This window comes from Amaranthus tricolor, chromosome 1, assembly GCF_026212465.1.
Source record: "Amaranthus tricolor cultivar Red isolate AtriRed21 chromosome 1, ASM2621246v1, whole genome shotgun sequence".
Lineage (NCBI taxonomy): Eukaryota > Viridiplantae > Streptophyta > Magnoliopsida > Caryophyllales > Amaranthaceae > Amaranthus > Amaranthus tricolor.
Genome location: NC_080047.1, coordinates 39,791,651 through 39,813,769, shown reverse-complemented (window position 1 = coordinate 39,813,769; position 22,119 = coordinate 39,791,651). Strand labels below are relative to the sequence as shown.

The window sequence follows — 22,119 nt, the reverse complement described above, 5'->3', positions numbered from 1 at the left end:
AGGACTAAAAAAATAATATAAAAAAAAACATCATTTTTTATAGCAAACTCAGAAATAAAAACATAATACAAAAGGAGAACAAAACATACATAGTTCGTTTGAAGCCAAAAAAGGGTGTTTGTGTGTCCCACACCACCCTTAAACATAATCTCATTTCACAAACCCAAAAAAAAGAGGATGAAAAGAACTCAAACCTCACCCCCATCATCTCCTACCCTAATTGAATGGCCTCTCTTCTCCCATTCACCCATTTGAAACCCATCACCACAATCACCAAATCATCATTAACATCAACACCTTCTTCTCTAATTGAATCTCTCAATGATCAATTTGGAAGAAAAGGTATTAACTTCTTAGATTCAACTGATCCCACAATTAACACTCCCATTGTTGAGCTTAGTGTCAGAAATGGAAGCTCACTGAAACTGCACCTATCCAATGCACATATTACCTCTTATAAGCCTAAAGTTTACTGGAAAGATGATGGATTTGAGGAGGTTTTGTACACATTTCCTAATTCCAAAGGTGGGGTTGGGTTAGTGGTTAATGATGTTACTCAACCTGTTGTTTCTGCTAAGAAACCTGACCCTTTTAGAAGGTCTGAGCCTGGTTCGGCGACCCCGAAAGGGTCTGTGCTTACTGGGGTTGAATGGTTTGTTAAGGATGTTGATTCTGATTCTTTTGATGCTGTTCAGGTACATTATTTGATCATCTGTTTGATATTGAATTTCTTGTGCAGCCGGACACCTTTTAAATGATCAAAATTAGAAAAATTATCGAGAATAATATAATTTTTTCCTTATTTTTCTATAATAATACCAACTTTTCGAATAATACCAATTTAACGGTGTTTTCTTATAATATACCCAACATTGTTAAATAATTTAACTATATAAGATTATATGCAAAATAAATTTGTAAATTAGTTAATATACTTGATATTATTGTAGAGAGATTAACAAATTATGGTATTATTGACGATAATTTTTTTCCTCAGAATTTCCCTCGATTAATTCTCTAAATTTTGAAATTACAAAAAATATTTGTGAAAAGGGTTTCAGTGTGTTATTGTTCATTTGTGAAATTTTGAATTTACTATTAAATTGGCATAAGTATTCCTACAATTCTCTATGTTTATAAATAATATTTGTGAAGAGGAAGACTTTATGTGATATTTTATTTAGAAAATAGTTATTTGGCACTTTGAGTTTGCTACTAAGGGGAGTGACAAAAACTAAAGAGTAATTTAATTATTGATTGGATAAGACAAAATTTTGAATTTTGCGGATCATATTAAAAAACGAAAAAAAAAATTGTGAGAACCATTTTCACCGCCTACAGAAAGGATTATAATATTATATCCCCAACTCCCCTTGCCTATGATTCTCTAACTTACCCAAAATAAAAAAAATTCTAAATTGAGATTTAGGAACCATACTTTATTTCTACATGAGTTAGCCTAATCGTTGAGAGTAGAATGCATACTTATTACTTTATGATGAATCTAAAAGCTTCCTCTAAGAAGCTTATTGTGAACGATCACAACGCTTTTTCTTCAATGATTTTGATCATCTATCATCATAGTCTTATAGATCGGGATGGAAAAAGGCCAAAAAAATCGTTAATGAAGATGATAATTTCTGAAATAAGTCGAGTAGAAGACTCGTTATTTGCAACTAGATAATAAACTATCGACATTGATACCAGTTCACTTCGTTATACGATTGTTCTTGCAGGTGGAATTGGGTTGTACTAGTGGAAGTCTCGACATAACCTATGTAGTTTCCCTGTATCCTGAAAGCATGGCATCAGCAGTTCTTGTGAAGAACAATGGTCGTAAGTCATTAGATCTTACAAGTGCGATACTTAGTCATCTCAAATTCAAAAAACGCGATGGATCAGGAATACAAGGACTGCAGGGTTGCTCTTATTGTTCCCACCCCCCGTTATCTTCACCTTTCGAGATTCTCTCCCCTAGCGAGGCCATGAAAGTCGACGAACCTGGCTTGTTCTCATTCAGCTCTGAGTCTCCTCCAAAGACTGGTCAATGGACTACCCAAAATGAACCAATTACCATTCTCAAGAATAAATTTAGCAGGGTATATACAGCGCCTCCTACGGAGAGATCCAAGGCATTCTTCCGAACTCCACCATCAAAATATGAGACGGTTGATCAGGTAATCACGGTCTTTTTAACCTTCTTTTGTTGTTTCCAGTTCATTGTTACCAGTTTTGTAGTTATTACTATAATTAGAAACCCAATGTGATACCAAGCTAACAGTACAGCTTAAAGAAAACTTGCTATGCTTAATTGCCGATACATGCTTTTTAGTTATGTAGCAACAATATAGTCAGGAAACCAACTCAGCAGTTAAAGCTCATGATATGTTATATACCCTATCACACCACCTCACACGAGTCTTTGGGATAAAAGTGTAGTACAACACAGGTCCTCTTCATACCTGACACGAAAGATTTCCACTTGAAATGAGACTTGGATGACATTCAAACCCGTGACCTTCCATAACGTTGGCTTCTGATACTATGTCAAGATATTAACTCAACCAAAAACTTAAGCTTATCGTTGAAATCCTAGAATATGTTCTCTGATATTCGATCTCAAAAATGTCACCACATTACTTGGACTGCATGCTCCTAATGAACTCTGATATATGTTCCGTCAAAGTAAGTTTGTAAATTTAGATTCTTCGATGGTGAGGAACAAGAAAACTATTGGAACGACACTAAAATGCATATTTTTCCGATGCTGTCTTATTTCGGTGCAACTGTATTGTACAATCGTCTCTGAAACACCTACATTTTTTACGTTTCAGGGAAAAGGGCTCGTATTTCGAGTGATCAGACTGGGTTTCGAGGACATATACTTATCGAGCCCAGGATCCTTCTTTGATAAATATGGCAGGGATTATTTCATCTGCACTGGCCCTGCTGCAATGTTGGTACCAGTTACTGTTAACCCAGGCGAGGAATGGAGGGGTGCTCAAGTTATTGAGCATGATAATCTCACATAATTTGTAATTACTTCTACTTGTAAAGAAAATATCCTTGTAACTTGATTGGTTTTTTATATTGAAACTAAATTTCCTTCATCCATGTCACTTTGTGGAACCTTAACTCTTGAATAATGAGCAATTTGTACATACACCCAAAAGAAGATAACACAGAAATGAACAAAAACAAGGGTAAGATTGCGTAGATCTAACCCTAGATAACCCTAGATGAAACATCTCGAGTCGACTGACTAATATGTAGTTGTCTCCATTACACTAATCATGGTACATAAACTAAATGCCTACGTTGGAACGAGGTTACGGTTTTCATCCTGCTCACCTATCAACAAAACTGATGCAAGACCTAAAGTTATTAACAAGAAGATGAACAAGACCAAAGTGGAAATCTTCCTCCCTGAAGCTTTCACTGTCTTTATAGATTGAATTTGACCTCTATCGAGCATTTTAGGAGAGACGTTGCCATTAGCAATGGCCAAAACATTTTCAGTTGATAAGACTGATTCTGAGGTAGAACCACAGAGGTTATCTTCAAATCCATTTTTGGATCTATGGTTGTTTAAGCAGCCATTATCATCATAGTTAGCGATAGGTCTCCAATCGCGATTGGATGTGTATGAACTTCCCCGCCTTCTAGATTGATTGTCATAGTTAGAATTCTCATCATGATCCTGAAGTGAGCAAACAAGCTTCCTTGGAGTACTAAAGATCTTGATGTTATCGACATCAATCTGAGAGCGCGTCCTCTGTAAACACCGAGAGGAACTTTGTTAGGTTAAGCTAAGCAATTTCTTGCATAAAAAGAACAATAGTCGATGGACTAAATATGGGGCCCTTGAGTTCTTCTTCCTAAAATGGGCATCAAATTGAAATGTTCTCTAGCATGTTATAGCATATAAGTAACTTAATCTATAGGCATCCCTGAAATCAGCAAGCAGATCAGTCATAGACTAAAATCAGTATGTTCGTATTTTGCATCTTCGCGCAACCATGTAAAGCATAGCATACTGCATACGAATAAACACGACAGCAAATTACAACAGCAAAAATACAGGTAGAGGTGCGCATTTGGGTGTATTTTGAGTTCGTGTTGGAACATGTCGCGCTAGGTCTTGTGTTCACAAATTGGCATGTTTCTAGACTCATGTCAAATTTTACTTGTTTATGTAGCAGAACTATACTATGCTTTCATCTAATCCTATGCAAGAAAACTAAACACTGGGATTATGTAAATCATTTTACCTGTGGACTAGGAGTTTGGCTTCTCATTGCTCCGTCCATTGGACTTTGGGGTCGAGTTCTTAAAGCTCCGTTAGCAGGAGTCTGCGGTCGCCTTCTGACTGCACCGTTTGCTAGACTCCGAGGGCGGTTCCTCGACACTCCATTCTCCATACTACAAGGAATAGACCCGGGAAATGCATCAGAATAACTTCTATTATCAGAACCTTCATCTTGTTCTGTGGATGCACGCGATCTGTAGTTTTCACTAGCATCTTTGGAGAATCCATTTTCTTGATTCCACTGCTTCTTATTCACCTTTTTCCTCGTATTACACGAAGATTGAGTCATCGAAATTGAAGAATCCATGAAAGACTCGGAAAATAAATCAAGGGCTTTTGATTCGGGTGACACAGATTCAGGTGACTGACTCCCTGAACTTGAAAAGTTTCGTCTCACACTATTACTACTCCTACTAAAATTGGAGCCAGTCACCGAATCCTCATCACAACTGATCTTCGACAATTCCTCTACTAGTAATCTTTTAGCGGTTTGCATTGCTTCGAACGCAGCTCCCCTAACATACGGCATTTGATCAGACTGACATTTCTCCATCGCCTCAATAATAGAGTCTCGCTCCGAGAAAATACTCCTGATATCTAAACACTTCATTAATGAATGCACCATCTGAATGGCTGTCAAACGCTTCTGCGAATTCTTAGATAACCCATCATTCAAGATATTCAATGCAGCACGAATCAATAACCCCGCATAAGCCTCGACTATGTGACTATTGTGCTTAGCCAACGACATCAACAAACCCATATGAGAATTCGTTTGAGTCGCCTTATCCTCCATCGCACTAGCAAGCTTTAGACAAACTTCATTCACCAATTCATCAGAAGCAAACCTCCAATCATCACTATCCACAAGGGCTTTCAAACATAAGGCAGCCCCACAAGATAAACTCTCTTGGGTACCCAAAAGAGAGTCTGAAAGAGGCTTACAAAGCGAACGGATAATCGTCTTTTTCTTCTCAAGTTGTGTAGTTGGTTCAATCATATACCTTCCAATTGCAGGAACTACCTTAGAACAGGCTTGTTGAAGAGGAAATGATCCTCCACTAGTAGTTAAAGTCTTAATGATTGAAGACATGATATCATCTAATTGGGGCAAAATGTTAGGTCCATGAAGCCTAGCAAGAACTTCATAGATTGAAATGGTGTACTCTCCAGGAGAGCAACCGGATTCTTTGGTCTCGGAAACTTGAGCAAGAAAGAGGGGAATGGCTTTCGAATCCATATCTTTCACATGTAATTTCAATGCTTTCATTGCAGATCTTCTACTATCTGAATCTTTTTCTAGATTTGCTAGTTCTTGACGCAATGCAGGGCTCAAATTCCTACCCATTTGGTAACCTGGTTCAGATTTTTACAACAAATTAGTACAATTCACTTTTTTTTTTGAATTCTTCGTATATATGCTAAAGAATTCAACAACCTATTTCAAATTTGCATAAGAATTGAAAAACCCGCATCCAATTTGCTTTAAGAATCACAAAATAAATGAAAGTAATGAAATTTACAATGGTAAAAAACTCAATATTCAAAATAATACACTAAGATTGTGTTCGAAAATAAGTATTTTGTTCAATTATAAATTTTATTTATAAAATCATAAGCGAAGATAAAATTCTCAAATTCTCAACTTTTTAACTAATTTGTTTATCTCAGAAGAATTTGATATACGATATCCAATATGTAAACACATTTTATGCTGAAATATTAAAAACCCATCAAACTTAACTAAAACCCAGATCAATGACACCATGAAATCCCAGAATTTAACCCCAAAACCTCTATTGGAGCAAAGATATTGACATTACAACTGTACAGGATTGAAATTACCAGGGATATGCAGATAAGAAAGATGAAAGCTGAGTTCCCGTTGGAGATTGTGAAAGAGTAACTTTGTTTAAGGGAAATCAATCAAATCAAAAAAATAAAAAAGGGTGTGAAAGAAATTGATGTTGCCGAAATCTTATGAAAGAAAAGAGATGAAAAAAATGAGAAGAAAGCAGTTGTAATGCATGAACAGAGAAGGGATTTTTAGGGTTTTACAAAAATTATTACAGCATTAAGTCCTTACAAGTATTTATTTTGAATTTGTTTGAATATTGGGGTATTGTATTTATGAAAATGTGTAATTTGTTTACAAGTTTGAATTGGTTGCCAGATTTGCGCGCTTTATAGTGTCCGTGACGGCGACGTTTCGTTCATTGTGTTTTGAGGACGAATATAAGAAAATTTACAAACAAGAAAAAAAAAAGATAAAGTCAAAAAGAAGAAATGAACAATATTTTCAGTAGTTCATATTTAATGGTTATTTCTTGAGTTCTTCACTTCTTTGCAAATTTAAGAAAAATAGAATTTGAGTGAAGATGAGAAGGTGAGTATTTCATAAGTGAATTCACATTAATGATAGAAAAGATGAAGTAAATTTAATTTGATTAGTTGAAAGAGTTTTTTGTTATGGGAATTCAAAGAGAATTTAGAGCGCGAATTGAATTTTAATGAAATTGATGAATAATGACATTAATGATAGTCATAAAATAGTGTAAATTCAGATTTTAAAACGTTACTTTACTATGACATTAAATTTATTTTGTAAATTGTGCCCTTAAAAAAACTAGAGGCCTAAGCCATTGTTGATGTACTCCTGGTACGAGATAGGTCTCTTAAAGGGTTCTCGTGTGAGAGAGTGCGTTAGAGTATAAAATATACCTTAGAATTTTATTCATCAATTTAAGCTTTTAGTTGAATCGATTCTTTAACACTTGACATTATTCCCCTAAGAATCTTAAAATAGTCTTTATTTTTCAAAACTCAATTCAAAATTTAATTTTTTTTCTTCCTCATCATTACTGTTCTTAGACAAGGAATCAAACTCTAATAGTATAAAAGTAAGAAATTAATCAAAATTACCACTCAAATATATAATTACATGGAGGAAGTTTTTGATTCATTTATCTTAGAGTGAAAAATGCTTCTTATGCTCCATTGGCAAAACAAAAGTAAACAATAAAATTTAAGGGTCAATATATTTTTTATTTTTTCAAGTATTTGAGATCTAAATAAATATATTCGAGACTTCTAAATTTAGAGGAAATTGTGAGATCGAACATCTTAAAAATAGGAAAAACCCTATTGTGATTCATATATTGAGCTTTCATCTCATTGGAAATTTATAGTAAAGAGTAATGATGATAAAAGAAGCGGTACAAGGCAATCAAATCAATTAGACGTTGCCAAAAAAAATCATGTCACTAGAAAAACAAATACAAACTTTAATTGGAAGAAATAGCTAATCATGAGTTTAATGGTCCACAGCTTATTACATCTTTCAAACTGTCGGAGACAAAACCCCAAGGCCATCATATTTACAACTAATAAACATAATTAACAGTAAAACCAAAAGTCCCACCATCTGGGAAGCTTGTTTTCCCCTTTATGCACCTACAATGTGGCCTAAAAACACGCAGAATCTGAGAAGACAGTTAACTTAACAGTATCGTTTTCATGGGTACTGAGTAAGATTTTGTTCGTCAAACCTGGCTTGTGAGTTGGCTAAAACACAGACAAGTGATTCAAGACCGGAATTGTGGGAGCTCTCGGCAAGTTGGACAGTACCACTTCCCTTTGAATCTTGTCTCGGGCGTTAGTCCAACACATGCGTAGTGGAACCATTCTCCACCTTGGCACTGAAGAAAACAACATTTTGGAGTTACTTTCAGAAATCGACGAGATAAATACAAGCTATCAACCATGTATTGGTAGTGTTTATGTGCATCATATATCCACAAAAAAGAATTTGCTCAGGAGGGCGCCATATGAAATTTAAAAATTGAAATAGTAGGGAAAAGGTTTAAACATACAGCTTCATTGTCACATGCTATCATATCTCCAAAGGAAACCTGCAACATTGAATATGCATTATTTAGATAAATTGTTGACCAAGATCATATACATTCAAATTACACCACTAAAAAAGAAAACTAAGAATTAATCTCTATGCTCTCCGTCCCTCTCAAATCTCGATTTACCTCATTTTCTATTTTAGATTGTTAACTTATTTGCCTCTTTTCCTTATTTGGAAATGTAATTACTATTTTTTTTTAATCTCATCCGCATATTTCAACTCATTTTTAATATTATCTGCACAATTCAATTTCTCTTTATTTGTGATTGAATTCCCACTTCACTTGAAAACACCCTATTTGTAAATGATGCATATTGAAGGGGACAGAATAGTATACTTTAACTGATACAGACCTGATGACAAACACAGTAGATTGGTTCATTTGGATCAATGGGTTGATCAGTATCAACAGGGACAGGGAAATCCCTTTTGTGACTACCAGGAGGTGGCATCAATTCTGAATCTTTGTCTGGCTCACGGTCCCAATCTCTATAATTAAAGCGCCTTGAGTGAGGTGCTCCATATGCACTCCTCTGCTTTTCAGGTTTTGGTGCTGTAACTATGGGAAGGGGTGGAAGAATGGCAGGCTCATCTGGTGCTAATTTTCCCTCTGCATATTGACAAAAGAGAATTGTCAAGAAGGGAACTCAAGCCTAACTCTGTAACTTAGCCATACAGGCTACAATCACAACTAGAAGATTTTGACTAGGATCTTTGAGATACAATGTCAATAAGCAAGCAATAGTTCTTAAACATATCACCAACAATAAAAAGGCTGCCTTTCTACACCTCCTCCCCTCATCAAAACATTCACCAAGGATTACCAAACTCCAAAGATTAGGCTAAGTGAACAATACAAGTGGATCTCCAAAGTCCTCAGATTCGCATAGGGAGAAACTTCAAAGAAAGAACGTAACTGAGGCATTATCACAAGTATAGAGTTAAAGCATAAATTGCATTTGACTGCGCAAAATACCTTGTTTTAGATCTTCAGCAAAGTAGTTTAGGTCTTCATCTAGACGCTTTATATGGCTATCTATCTGCAAAGAAGATCATCATTTCAGCAGTTAGAAAGAACAAAATTGTGGATAAAAAATGCAAACTAGTATATGAACCTTATAATTTAAATTTCAGTGTCCCCAATAATAGTCAAACGGTTTTTGGCTTCAACGTTTGACCTTATATATGAGAAAAATGCAAGTTTTCCAAACATTTTACACAATGAAGCATCCCACAAGACAAGCCACCAAAAAATATGTACCAATAGATTTATCCACCAACAATGACCAAATCCACAAATATTAACTGTGAAGAAAAAACAGTGCATAAAAGTTAGAGGTGAGTTACATGACTACATCAGAGAGAACATCAAAAGATAAAAGAAAGGAAACACCATACTAAGTGAATCCTTCTCTATGCATCCTAAGTGACAATGTATATGACACCTGCCAGATTTCATTAAGCTGTTCAAAATATCTTAAACATGCTTCTAATTCAAAATAAATATATTTTTAATTTATGGCAAATTTTAGAAACTAAACATTACGCATTTCCTTTTAGAATGATTACAAAAACAAACAGCTCTTTGTTCTGAAAGATACAACTGACAAACAAAAAGATTCAGATAATTAATGTATAAGCTTCCATTTGTTGACATTTAACGTAATATTTCACCAAAAGCACCGTGGACACAATATTTGTTCATAGAGGAAGAAAGTAAACCTGTAATCATCCACTCTTAAACTGGATGCATATATCAACATCACTATCTCATAAAAGGAAAATATGTTCACTTAAAAACAACAATACTGGTGCTAGTATGTTCACCAGTCACCACCCTATATAAAAGTCTTCATAGCCATCTTAGTCCATGTAATACCATAATTCCTTCCTTTGTTACAAAAACGGGAAAATTATTGCCAAATAAGGTTCAAATTTCATAAGGTGAGGAAAAATGGGAGGGTATCAACTTTCAAAAAATTGAAGTCCTTAGAACTAGAAGATCAAATGTTGGTATACGCCAAAAGTACAAACCAAACGACACCTAACAGTTTTAGGAGTGATGAGGAACAAAGCCTCAACCTCTCATGTTTGGTAGATGAAAGATGTTACCATTTGTGCACCCACCTAATTCCTGCCCTTTCCCTCGCAACATCAAATCTGTTGTGAACAGGCCATAGGAAAAAAATTGCAACTAGCAACAAAAACAATCCATACCCCCAATTTCTTTAAGTGGCTCCCATATCACAGGAAGGGTTTTGGTAGTTGAAAGTATCCTTGTAAAACAAAGAGATTATTTTCGATTGACCATCAATAGCAAACATTATCAGCAGCTTTACATAAATAAAAAGCACTCATAATTACCGAGTCATTTTCCTATAGTCCATTATAATCTGAAGCCAAAGAACTTGTGTCTCCCAATAGAATTCATAAAGAACAATATACAATTGTAACCAAACTAAGAGAAGCAACACAACTCAAGAAAATTCCAGGGTTAAATAATATCAATCAAAAGAAAAGATGAGTATTCATCTAATCATGAACCTTTCCCAACTCGTAAACTATAATGTTATCAACAATATATCATAGGTCACACGACTTAATCATTAATAGTATAACAGTTTTTTGCTTTCTTTGTAGGCACTCAAGAACTTAAACTTACAACTACACTCAAGATATACTAAGCACCCCTGTCATATTATGATTGGGTTAGGCATTTTAATATTATTAGTAACATAACGCGCCAGTCTCTTTAGGAAGTGAATATGCATTTCTATGCTAAAAGGGGCACCTGTCCATCCCTAAACTGGAAAGCTGCCACCATAAGCACCTCACAGGTGAATTTACTTTTGGACGTTAATTTTAACTTGGCTCATGCTTTCAGACAATTTTTACTAGCTTAAATACTTGATGTTATGAAACATCTTGGGGTCTTAATTGGTGGAATTGTCATGAAAACTACATTCATTTTGAGCAGTTAGCTCCCGTAAATACTGCCTCATCTTAATCAGTTTTTTGATATAAAAAAAATAAGCAGGGTAATGGTTTAAGTGCTATCACCTACTAACAAGGTGTTGTCAAAGCAAGATCAAGAAAAGACTTCCTGTGAGAAGGACATTTCGGTGCAAAGAACTACTCCATTATGGATAATTGTGACTTTGGGCGGAGTTAGCCAACATAATTTGATAGTTTAGTGCTGCAGATTACATTTGACGTTATATCCTCAGTATATTGTGAACTATCCATACAATTCTTGATGACTACTAATGTGAGGTCATCTTAGTGATAATGAGCCTTAATGAAGAACCAAATACAATGGTGACTTGATGTTTTCTTTGGTTACTACTTTATACCGTTCAACTTTATGGTTCAAGAAACACATCAAAAGCTTTTTTTCATGAATTTGGAGTTTTGGGATTTCCCATAGGGTTAATTACAATCCCCATAAATTAAGCTCACAGGAGAATATCCATGGTGTTCAAAGTCAAACTTCTCCATTAACTTAATCTAGAACAGCATCCTCCAACTCAGCTGATGGTTGCACCACAAGAGGAGTCTGTAATTATATCAAATCCGTTGTAGCATTGTCTAATTTTCAGAAATAAAAATCAACTCATTATGTATATCTTGCCAATATTTCTCTCTTGTAACTTGCATAGAACTGCACATAATAGAAGAAATGTGGGAACCATCGAAGGGAAGATAAGATAAATTAAGAACAATGAGGCGTCTTTGCTTTTATATTAAAATTTGTAACTCAAAATGCTTCTAGAAGAAAAGAAACCTAAATATGGAACAACATTAACAACGATCAACTAAAATGCAGCACTAGACCTGCTTTATCTTTGCAGACTACTAGATTGAGGTTGCATACATATTGAATTATGAATTGACCCCTTGTGTGTTTGTTGTGATAGTCTAATTTTCCAAATTTACAAAATATTCATTTACATAACTCTTCAGGTTTACTTGATATAATTCCTAAATATAACATGCATAAGTTGTCAGTGCCAAACATAAAGTAAAAGCAATATACCTTTATGAATGGCTTGGCCTTCTCACAATCAACATTAAGGGGTGTCGGTTTGGTCGAAAGCAATTTCCTTTTCCAATAGAAATTAGAAAAGAGGATTAGTTTTCTTTTGTTTGGTTTGTTATTTATGATATTCTTATATATTATTAAATACCATGAACATACCATAAACATTATTGTTTAAGTATAAATTCTAACACTTAGTCCCAAAAGATTAAGGTCGGTCAGATGAACCAAATAGATAGTAACAATAGTCTTCCATGTGAATTCTTCTTCTCCGTTCTTTTTGATTTTCTATCATCTCAACCGTAAGCGGTGAGTCTAAATACTTCCTATCCTATTCCAATCATGCCCTCCAGGTCATGCTCTTCCTCGCCCTCTTTATATCCCAAGTTTCAACTTTCTATCTTGCTTGTTGGTTCATTAGTATACGTTTTTGGATTCCATCTTAAAATAAACCAAACAGAAAATTCCAAAAACAAGATTATTTTCCCCAAACCCAACATCCCACAATTAACAATGGAATGAACATGTCAAGTAACTAAATGAGTACCTACTACATTACATAATTATATAAGAGAGGCTTACGAGATCATAAGCTTGTCGAGCTAGTAAAACCTTCTCAGTGCAAAGGCTTAATGCATTATCTTGGGTTCCTTCTATTTCTTTCCGCAACTTTGCAACCCCGACCTCATCTTCACCATTAGGACCTTTCTTCGAGCTCTGACTCGAAATTCCTAAGTAAAACTTCGTTTGCTGCCTTGTCTGATTAATCATTCCTTTTTCGCAACCCCAAAAACCCACAAAATTAAACCTAAATTTCCAATTTTAAGATTAAATCAGAGGAAATAAGCAAAAAAATGTACCTTGAGAACGCTCATCAAGCTCACGAATGGTATTGAGAAGTCTCTGAAGCTCCGCTGGTAATGTGCTAGCATCTGTTGATTTTAGAAATTGAGTATCAGATTAAAGAGATGAAATTTGTAGAATGAAAGAAATGAATTAATTGATTGGAAAATAAATGAAGAAGCCTAACATTCCAAGTAATCATCAACGTAAACACCAGTTCGTGCAATCGCCATTTTCACTTCTCAAATCAATCCAATAGGAGAAAAAAAAGGGAGGGAAGCACTCCTAATATTTTTAGGTCATTTTACATTTCCTTTAGTAGTTGCGGCGAATTTCAACCGGAAAATGTACATAAAATTGGAATTTTCGTTTCCAAAAATTATATGTCTACAATTCTACATTATTATAAATTTTTGAGATATCGTAATATATACTTCATATATATTTTTTTATTTTATATATATTGCTCAAGTCCAATAATAATTTTTTTCGAAAAAAAAAGTCTAATTGTGATTAAGATATTTAATTATATTACAAATATTTTTGGAAAAATTACTTTAAAAAATTTCAAGCGTACGAAATTTTAAAATCTCAATTTTAAATTAATATTTTAAATTTAAATTTGATGGCAATTTAATTTTAGAGTTGTTTAGGGTTTTTTTTTTTTAAATAATTTTTTTTTGTTATTTTTAAAACCTGTGAGTCACTAAAATAATAACACATGTCATTTTTAACCTGTTATCCACCTTAAAAACTTATTAAGTGTTTTAAATCTGAATTCAATGTAGTGATTTTGACATTTATAATAAACAAATTAGGATTTTTAAAAGTAATTTTCTTATATTTTTTTGAATATTTGCGAATTACAACTTTGAAGTTTAGCAATTTTGCGAATTACAATCACCAAAGTACCAAAGTTTGTAGGTTTATGCCAAAACACAAAATTTCGAGGTCGGAATTTTAGTTTAAGTGGTTGAAGTTTCTGTGTTTTTGGCCTGAATCTGTAAATTTTGACACTTTAGTGACTGTAATTCGCAAAACAACCAAACTTTAAGGATATAATTCGCAAATTATTCTAATTTTTATAATGTCTAATTCTAAATAAGATATACTTTAGAGTTTAGATTATATTAAAGTTCGAGTTAAGTTTGAATCCGATAATGTCCAATTTGTATCAAGTTCATATCCTATCACTTGCAAGTGAGAATGATTAAAATTCTTAGTCAAATCAAATTTCAAGTCATATGAGTTAGGTTTTATCAAACATCTATGAGGTTAAAGACGAGTCTGTCAATACCATATCATATGTAATCCTATATATTATCCACATTTCCTCTATAATCTCAAGTCTATAATAGTCGAGCATGCTTAGGTCACGAGCCAACATCATACAAGACTTAGAGTGGTCACGAGCCAACATCATACAAGACTAGAGTTAGGTTTTGCCGTACCTCAAGACTCCACTTAGGTCAAATGCAAGTCGATGTTAAACAATTTGTCGTTTAGACAAGTTCTTTACCAACTCGAGGATTGAATCTAATTAAACCAAAGTTATATCTTGTTTAGGTGTATATAGAGTCGATACAAAGTTGCATCAAGTTCGGCTTTGATTTGGCTCGGTTAACTATCAAATCGGATCAAAACAGTTCGGCTTAGTAAACTTAAAACCACAGCATTACAGCAACATAAGAATTTTTATATTGGGTACTGTAATTTGTATAACTTGCAAGAATGAAATATGTTACACAGTAGATCAAGTAAAAAGATCAACCACTTGGAAATACCCTGTACAATTAAGTATGTCCTTCAAGACTTGGGTACAAAACTATTCTGGAGTCTCTGGTAATAAACAAATAAGACATTAAGACAAAAGTTGAACAGCTGCAATCGCAGGGATCTTTTCGCGTAACTTCTGTGTTACAGCTACCCGAACAGTCATTACTCCAGCAGCTGGACCTGTGATTTTTACCTTTACAATTGGATCTTCGATACCAACGAGCTCTAAAGTTCCGCCAGCGGCTCCTACAAGGTAGGGCCTTATTTCTTCGAGTACCTGTAATATTTATCAATGTGCGTCTTAAGTGATAAATAGATCATCGTCATCATTCAGCATCACATCCGATATATTCCACTCATAGAAGCTATGATTAGGTAGACTATACCCATATCAAAAAAGATAAGAAATTAAGTGATAAACAGATGATTTTCTAACACTTCTATGCATACTTTCCCATGACAACTAACATCAATCCCTCGTAATCTCGAAATTGTAGTGATACTGATGTTTACCATGAGTCCATGACAAGTACACAATAACAAGCCTTCAGCATTAGCACGATAAAATCTTATCTAAGAGTGAACTTATTCATGGTTGACAAAGTTTTCTCGTCAAAGGCTTAGGAAAACAGAGCTTCATTACGGTTGAATCAAAGTGAATTCCAGCTCATCATCTCTCGACTCCTCGAGTAATGAAGGCGTCAAATTGCCCACAACAGTGAACAATCCCATTCCCCCTCCCCTCTTTTCTTTCACTCGACAACCCATGCATCGTCTTAAATAGAAAAGTCCGAGTACAAGAACAAGTTCCTTACATCACTACAGGGGATAAAAGCACCATATGACCAATGAACATCTACAAAAGAATATCAAACATGGTGGACAAATTGTGAATACGAAATAATATACTAGTTGAAGAGAGCCAGAGTATTGCCAATGTGCCAGCTCCAGCTTAGAAACAAAAAAGCACAAAGTAATATAGTTACATCATAGTCATTTGAGAGACTCTGAATGGAGTAAAAAAAGATATTCCAATGAAACGATAGGAGTCTGCAACCTTAAAAATCAGACATGCCCAAGATACAAGTTGCAACAATATGGTTGATATAAAGTTCAAAAAGATCTTTGAAAAATTCACTTGAGTCCTATATTATATACATAGAAGCTTTAACTGCTATCATCTACTTCTAGTTAATTGATCCAGGTCAAAATTCAAATGTCAGACAGAAATTAACCATTTAAGTCCATATTGTATCCTACAAGAGTTCTTGTTAACGCTGAAGGTCAAAGAAAAAAGCACAATAGGATCGTTCCAACTCCATCGAATTCAAAAGTACATTTTCCTTTTTCTTGTTTGTTACCGCAAATTGTCATCACACTAATCAATCCAAAATGCTTATTGCCAAAGTTATTCATAGTCTTTCATCTCTACACAAAACCCTCATTCAATTGTCAATTTGTGATGCAAACACCATAAAATAGAATCCCCTTTACCCTTCAGTTTTAGTGCAAGGAACTTGGACCATGATCGTAGTTGCATCAATTCAATTAGATGATAGAAATATAAAGAAAGAAAAACCAGCTTGCAACAACAAACATACCTTCTCTATATGTTCTTCATTTAGCTCAAGGCCAGTTTCTTCATCAGGCACTGCTTCCACGGCAACTATCTCGGGAATCTTTTCCATAAGGCGGCGCTCAATACCCAGTTTCATGGTTGTTACCGAACTTGGACAGGAACCACATGCTCCTTGTAACTTCAATCGAACAACATTACCATCAATTTCATGTATGGCAACGTTACCGCCATCAGCCATTAGATAAGGTCGCACTTCATCTAGTACACTTTCAACATTTTCTTCAGTTAGGGGAAGTTCCAGAGCAGAGTTAGGAGTGGTAACTGCTTTAACCACTGAAACAAAGAGTATCATAAGTCAGTCATCGGACAAGAACTTCATCATGAAAGAACACATAACTAGATAAATTAAGATAAGATTGTCCAATTATGAGACTGGATTACACAGGTAACAAAATTCGATTCAATACGACTATACGAGAAATGGAAAAGAAAACGAGAAACGTTAGTTTAGAGTTTCGAAAATGTAGGAAACAAAATTGATTTGTATAAATGAATACTAATTATAGAAGTAATACACTAGTAAAAATGTAAAGTAATCATTATTAAGTAAATTAAAAAGATAAAAAAATTTTCATTCAAACAAATTGATATGAAAATTAAATTAAGTTGGAAAAGTAAAAATAGAGATAACTGTGGCCTGAGGGCATGATAAAATACTTCAGTTGAGTAGAAAAGACAACAAAGAAAAATAATTCCTAAAAATAAAGAAAATATAGGAGTAAGTTGAAAGAGTAAAATAAGGATAGTTTTGCCAATTGGATTTAGGGTTAAGTTAATTTTAACCTAAAAAGCATTACAGTCATACAACTTTTTTTTAACTTATCTCATACTTATGCATTCCATTATTCTTTCTCCAACGAAGTTTGCAAGTCTTCAAGGAAGGAAATCTTATTTACACGTCTTCTTTATTACATTTTCTTCAACCTTTAGATATTCCTAACGCCCTAGCCATGTAAGTTTAGTTCTTTTTCTTCCACCTTCAATCTGTTTCTATCCTAGGCAAACCGGAACGCCACCGCCGGCATTTCTGGTTGCGTTCTAGTATCGGTTCACAACGGAAATCGATAGGACGTTCTACGTTTTGCGCTTCTATGTTTCAATTTTGTAAGGAGCAATAGTAGTATCACTACTAGTAAATCAATGATTGATAGAGAAAGTATTTTGATGTGTTATTTAATAATGAATAAGGAAATGTTGGTAAAGTCATAAGTAAATAATCATCCCTTCTGAGGAAGAAAATAGAGAATTTATAAAAAAGAATCAAGAAATCTGATATTAGAGCGTTTTAAAGAAAATGAAACTAAAAAAGTGTGGAACCAGATGGTATACCTATTGCGGTATGGAGATGCCTAGGATTGATTGGAGTAATTTGGCTAACTGTACAAGATGCCTACAAAATAGAGTACTTTGATACCCACTACAAAAACAAATGAGATGTCCAAGATTACTCTAACTATCGAGGGATAAAACTCATGGGTCATACTATGAAATTATGAAAAGTGATATGACTATGTATAAGGTGATGTACTAACTAGAAACATATAATAGAACCCATTAGATTTAATCTCAGGAGATCTACATTGGGAGCAATTCATCCAATGGACTATTATAGAGCTATTAGATTTTACGAAGGCACAAGACAAATAAAAAAAGAACACTGTTAGGTAATGACAAAAAATGATATCCCAAGAAAAATATTAATAGTGTAAAATATGCATCAAGAAGTGAAGACAAATGTCAAGATATGTGGAGAGGCAACATAGGTTTTTTCAATCACAATTGACCTTCATCGTGGTTCGACCCTATGTCCCTTTTAGCAGTGATCCAAAATGAGATTACTCAATCGATCCAAGGAGATGTGCCTTGATGCATGTTGTTTGTCGGCAATATTGTTTTGATAGATGAAACCGTAGTGTGAGTAAATGTTAAGTTAGAATGATGAAGACAAGAGTTGAAGTCACGAGCGTTTAAACTAAGTTAAAGGGTAATGATAACTCGATCGGCATTATCTTACTACCAAGTGGAATATTTCTAAATAAAATGATCCAGAGAATGCTAAAGAGTGCAAAGTTTCCAAAACACAAGCCAAAATGCTGCAATATCTGAGATTCATGCTGAGAGGAACCTTCAATTATCTTAGCAATAGGAAAATAAACTTGCTAATACAACATGAGAAGCATTTAATACTCCTGCATTAAGTCTTGGCAAAATCACAAAATTCCTCCAGAATTTTTAGATTATTTATTTCATATATTTTGTGGTATTTGTTCCTAGAAGGTAGCATGTTGCCACACTAAACTACATTGCTTTAGCCACAATCATCTATAAATTTCTTATCGTTTTCACATACATTACCGACAAACAACCACCAATACTTTCATAAAACCACAAAAATAGCAACAAATCTAGAAAGACTCACCTCCTGCTCTATGTGAAGATAGTGATCGTAAGTAACCAGAATGAAAAGGGCGATGATGCACATGAATAAAACTCCAATGCCGGGAGCCAAATATGTATGAATTCTGTAATAATACAATAAGCTCTGTCAGAATACAAATGAAGTTGACCAGTGAGATCACATACGAATCAAAGAGAGATGGAGAGGAACCTTGGAATGAAGGTAAAGGCAAGTAGGGCGAGAACAAGAGGTTTCAAGGGTTTGCTGAACCCTGTAACAACATGATTGGCTCAACATCATCTGGTACTTGTTTGGCAACACCTCAGTAACAGATGAGGTATTATCGACTTCTTGGATTTTTATATCTTGCGTGTTTAAGAACCTGAGAGATAAATTACAGAGCATACTCAGATGTGAGATCAGTCCAACCATTCAAATACATGAACTCTTGAATATGGTTCAATTTATCATCTCTTGAAGATGGATCAGATGGATCAACCAAATAGATAGTCCTAACTAATCAAATTAATCATTTAAATTCATTTATACAATCTACAAAAAAATAGGAGTGTTTGGTTTAATCAAAATAAAGGAAAACATGGAGACAACAAAAGAAGAATAAAGCAATATGGGGGAAGAAGAACCAACATTATAAACTACTTTAAAAAACATCACTCTGCCACAGTACGCCACGCAGTAAATTCACAAGTCACCAACACTCTAAATGCCTTACGCGATCTCAAATTCACCCATTACAACATGTACACTCAATTCACACGGTCACAATATTACTAATTGGATTCACAAGTCACCAATGACCAATCAAAAAATTCAATAAAAACTGAAATTTAAGAATAACCAATATACTCGCAGTCCAAATGTCCAATATAATATCAAATTCAGCAAATGACCAATATAATCGTGTAGTTACTTTAGTTCTAATGGTAAAAGTATGGAATAGAATTTTCCTATAACCAATTCATAGATTGAATCAAAAATGCCTCAAACATTAGTCACGGCAAGAATCGAAAAACTTATCCAATAGAGCTGCTTCAGACTTCATCTATATTTTATACCAAAGGAGAAATGGAAAGGGAGAGGGAAAAAAAAAAAATCACAAATATCATTACAAACACACAATTAATTATCAAGCAAAAGCAAATAACACTAGAAGCATGCTTAATCCCCTAATTTGAATCGTGGCCTTAAGCAAAAATGAGAACACAATAGAAATATAGAGTAAATCGTGAAAGAGGTCGCTGTTTGCAAATGGTTTGCACTTTAAAAAAACTGAAATAAATTCAATTACATGCAATTCAGTTGTGGTGAATGCAAAAAGGTAAACATAGAAGCATTGATAAACAACACACCAATCGAAAAATTGAATCACATGTATCCTATTAGTTATGATATGTGATTAAATAAACCTTAAAAAAGTTTCTTATGTTTGCTCCTACTTCTTTAAAATTTGGTTTTATTAAACTCCTCCCATTGGATATAATTAAACGTTCTCCTTTATCCTTACTCTGACATTAGTTTGAAACTTCAAACCCTTTGTAAAGAAAATCGGGAAACCCCCTAAAAGTACTAACCTTAACTCTATAAGCGAGGAAATGAACATATTAAAGATTGATTTAGATATTTAGGACATTACACCCAATTCAATTTACCTTAAAACAATAATAATTAGTTAAAGTGAGTTCAATTCAATATAAGTATTGAATGCAAAGATGAAAAAACAGCACAGAATTTGTAAACAACAATAAATATTTTGTTAAGAACAAGCTCAAACCCCTAAACTTGAATAGTGATTATAAGAAAGAATGAAATTGGAGACTACAAAGTAAAGCATATCGCGAGAGTTCATTAATACCAAGTGGTTTTCACATTGAAAAAACAATTAGATTGAATTGGATGAAACGAATGCAAAATATGGCAACATAAAACATTTACAAGGTCAGAGAAATCAAAACAAACAATTCACAATCAAATTAAAACCCTAAAATATTGAAAATCATGAAATTGAGAAGGAAGGGAAGTAAATATAGGGTTACAGACTTACAGTTACAGGCTCTGCAATGGCGGGTTGTAGTTTTTCAGTTATGGAGAGCACGGGAGGCGTAGGCAACTTCGCATCTAATTTCTATTCACGATTCACGAACCAAGGAAAATCACTAACAATTTAGTCATTTACATAACATTTCTTTGGTTTTCATTTAATTTTGAGGTTTTATAAAAAAAAAATACTAAGAAATAAGACTCGCCTTATTGCAAATTTACAAAATAGTATATATTTTGTAGAAAATTAGAGGATTGGGTCTTAAAGTCAATAGTGAACAGGTCATGAGTTTAACTTTTTCACCTATTTTTCGAAATTATGAAATGGATAAGCTAATTTATAAAAAAAAGCACGAAATAAGTCAACAATTAATTTATTTCAAAAAATTAGCGTCTAGTTTTCAAACCTGAGATTTAATGCTGTTCGCAGTTACTGTTGACCTTTTTGACATCGTTCCCAGTCACTAACATGTCCATTATGCTTGATGGTGTTCGCAGTTAGTAACTGCGAATACGGTCAAAAAAGTCAACAAGCCTGTTAGCAGTTACTAACTACGAACAACTTCTTTACTTTTTTAAAAAATTAAGCACCTGCGAACAGAACCAAACTTCAGGTTTGGAAATTAGACACTTATTTTCTGAAATAAGTTGATTGTTGACTTATTTTGTGCTTTTTCTTTTTTATAAGATCGCTTATCCATTTCAAAAATTCCCCCTTCTCTCAGCATACTCAATATGTATTGTAGTTTGAAAATGGTTATATTTGGAAAAATATTACATGTTAAGTAGTCGTTTTAAGAAGTTTTCGAGTCAATAACTTGTAAAACTAAGTTAGTCTTGATTTGTTTGATATGAAACTTGATATGCAATACCAAATAGTAATGGTTATAGTTTCGAAATGATTATGCTTAAAAAAATATACATATATATGAAATTACGTGTTAAGTAGCCTGTTTAAGAGCTTTTTATACTTCAAACAGGCATACCAAGTGATTTTGCCTATGTAGTGCGCACGACAAGAAAATTGTCTTGATTGAGGCTATTACGTTATAAAATTATGTACGATATATGCTATGCTATCATGAAAAATCGCGATGATGATGTTTAAAAGGTATATCATCTAATTCTTCTATTTTATATT

General features: G+C 33.9%; 4 protein-coding genes across 5 annotated transcripts; 1 reads left to right on the top strand and 3 right to left on the bottom strand.

The window, feature by feature from the left end:
• The first annotated feature begins 157 nt into the window (after window positions 1-157).
• Window positions 158-3,114, top strand: LOC130823615 (photosynthetic NDH subunit of subcomplex B 2, chloroplastic). Its single transcript, XM_057688301.1, has 3 exons — window positions 158-695; window positions 1,737-2,177; window positions 2,835-3,114. Exons 1-3 carry the CDS (start codon window positions 225-227, stop codon window positions 3,030-3,032), a joined length of 1,110 nt encoding a protein of 369 aa, XP_057544284.1. The 5' UTR covers window positions 158-224; the 3' UTR covers window positions 3,033-3,114.
• Window positions 3,115-6,387, bottom strand: LOC130823607 (protein SINE1-like). The gene is made up of 3 exons (XM_057688289.1): window positions 6,155-6,387; window positions 4,272-5,665; window positions 3,115-3,775 (listed from the first exon to the last, which is right to left on the bottom strand). The coding sequence occupies exons 2-3, from the start codon at window positions 5,655-5,657 to the stop codon at window positions 3,314-3,316; spliced, it is 1,848 nt and encodes a 615-aa protein (XP_057544272.1). The 5' UTR covers window positions 5,658-5,665; window positions 6,155-6,387; the 3' UTR covers window positions 3,115-3,313.
• Window positions 6,388-7,573: 1,186 nt separating this feature from the next.
• On the bottom strand, window positions 7,574-13,528 carry LOC130818344 (PHD finger protein ING2-like). Of its 2 annotated transcripts, XM_057684499.1 has the most exons (8): window positions 13,295-13,528; window positions 13,125-13,196; window positions 12,847-13,037; window positions 9,202-9,265; window positions 8,579-8,835; window positions 8,182-8,220; window positions 7,858-8,007; window positions 7,574-7,774 (listed from the first exon to the last, which is right to left on the bottom strand). In XM_057684499.1, exons 1-7 carry the CDS (start codon window positions 13,338-13,340, stop codon window positions 7,894-7,896), a joined length of 783 nt encoding a protein of 260 aa, XP_057540482.1. In that variant the 5' UTR covers window positions 13,341-13,528; the 3' UTR covers window positions 7,574-7,774; window positions 7,858-7,893. The 2 variants fall into 2 exon arrangements, with proteins under 2 accessions (XP_057540482.1, XP_057540474.1); XM_057684491.1 differs by having other exon boundaries at window positions 7,574-8,007.
• Window positions 13,529-14,782: 1,254 nt separating this feature from the next.
• On the bottom strand, window positions 14,783-21,166 carry LOC130818359 (nifU-like protein 2, chloroplastic). The gene is made up of 5 exons (XM_057684511.1): window positions 20,983-21,166; window positions 19,131-19,302; window positions 18,942-19,044; window positions 16,485-16,795; window positions 14,783-15,160 (listed from the first exon to the last, which is right to left on the bottom strand). The coding sequence occupies exons 2-5, from the start codon at window positions 19,218-19,220 to the stop codon at window positions 14,969-14,971; spliced, it is 696 nt and encodes a 231-aa protein (XP_057540494.1). The 5' UTR covers window positions 19,221-19,302; window positions 20,983-21,166; the 3' UTR covers window positions 14,783-14,968.
• Between the last annotated feature and the right edge of the window lie 953 nt (window positions 21,167-22,119).

Excerpts from the sequence above, each read along its gene's own strand:
- LOC130823615 (XM_057688301.1), top strand. The coding sequence starts at position 225 with ATGGCCTCTCTTCTCCCATTCACCCATTTGAAACCCATCACCACAATC. Across the intron at positions 696-1,736 it reads ATTCTTTTGATGCTGTTCAG|GTGGAATTGGGTTGTACTAG; the intron begins GTACATTATTTG and ends TTGTTCTTGCAG. Across the intron at positions 2,178-2,834 it reads AATATGAGACGGTTGATCAG|GGAAAAGGGCTCGTATTTCG; the intron begins GTAATCACGGTC and ends TTTACGTTTCAG.
- LOC130823607 (XM_057688289.1), bottom strand. The coding sequence starts at position 5,657 with ATGGGTAGGAATTTGAGCCCTGCATTGCGTCAAGAACTAGCAAATCTA. Across the intron at positions 3,776-4,271 it reads GCCAAACTCCTAGTCCACAG|AGGACGCGCTCTCAGATTGA; the intron begins GTAAAATGATTT and ends CGGTGTTTACAG.
- LOC130818344 (XM_057684491.1), bottom strand. The coding sequence starts at position 13,340 with ATGGCGATTGCACGAACTGGTGTTTACGTTGATGATTACTTGGAAT. Across the intron at positions 8,221-8,578 it reads TCTACTGTGTTTGTCATCAG|GTTTCCTTTGGAGATATGAT; the intron begins GTCTGTATCAGT and ends TCAATGTTGCAG. Across the intron at positions 8,008-8,181 it reads TAGCATGTGACAATGAAGCT|TGCCAAGGTGGAGAATGGTT; the intron begins GTATGTTTAAAC and ends TGTTTTCTTCAG.
- LOC130818359 (XM_057684511.1), bottom strand. The coding sequence starts at position 19,220 with ATGATGTTGAGCCAATCATGTTGTTACAGGGTTCAGCAAACCCTTGAA. Across the intron at positions 16,796-18,941 it reads ATCTTCACATAGAGCAGGAG|TGGTTAAAGCAGTTACCACT; the intron begins GTGAGTCTTTCT and ends TCTTTGTTTCAG. Across the intron at positions 15,161-16,484 it reads ATGAAGAACATATAGAGAAG|GTACTCGAAGAAATAAGGCC; the intron begins GTATGTTTGTTG and ends TAAATATTACAG.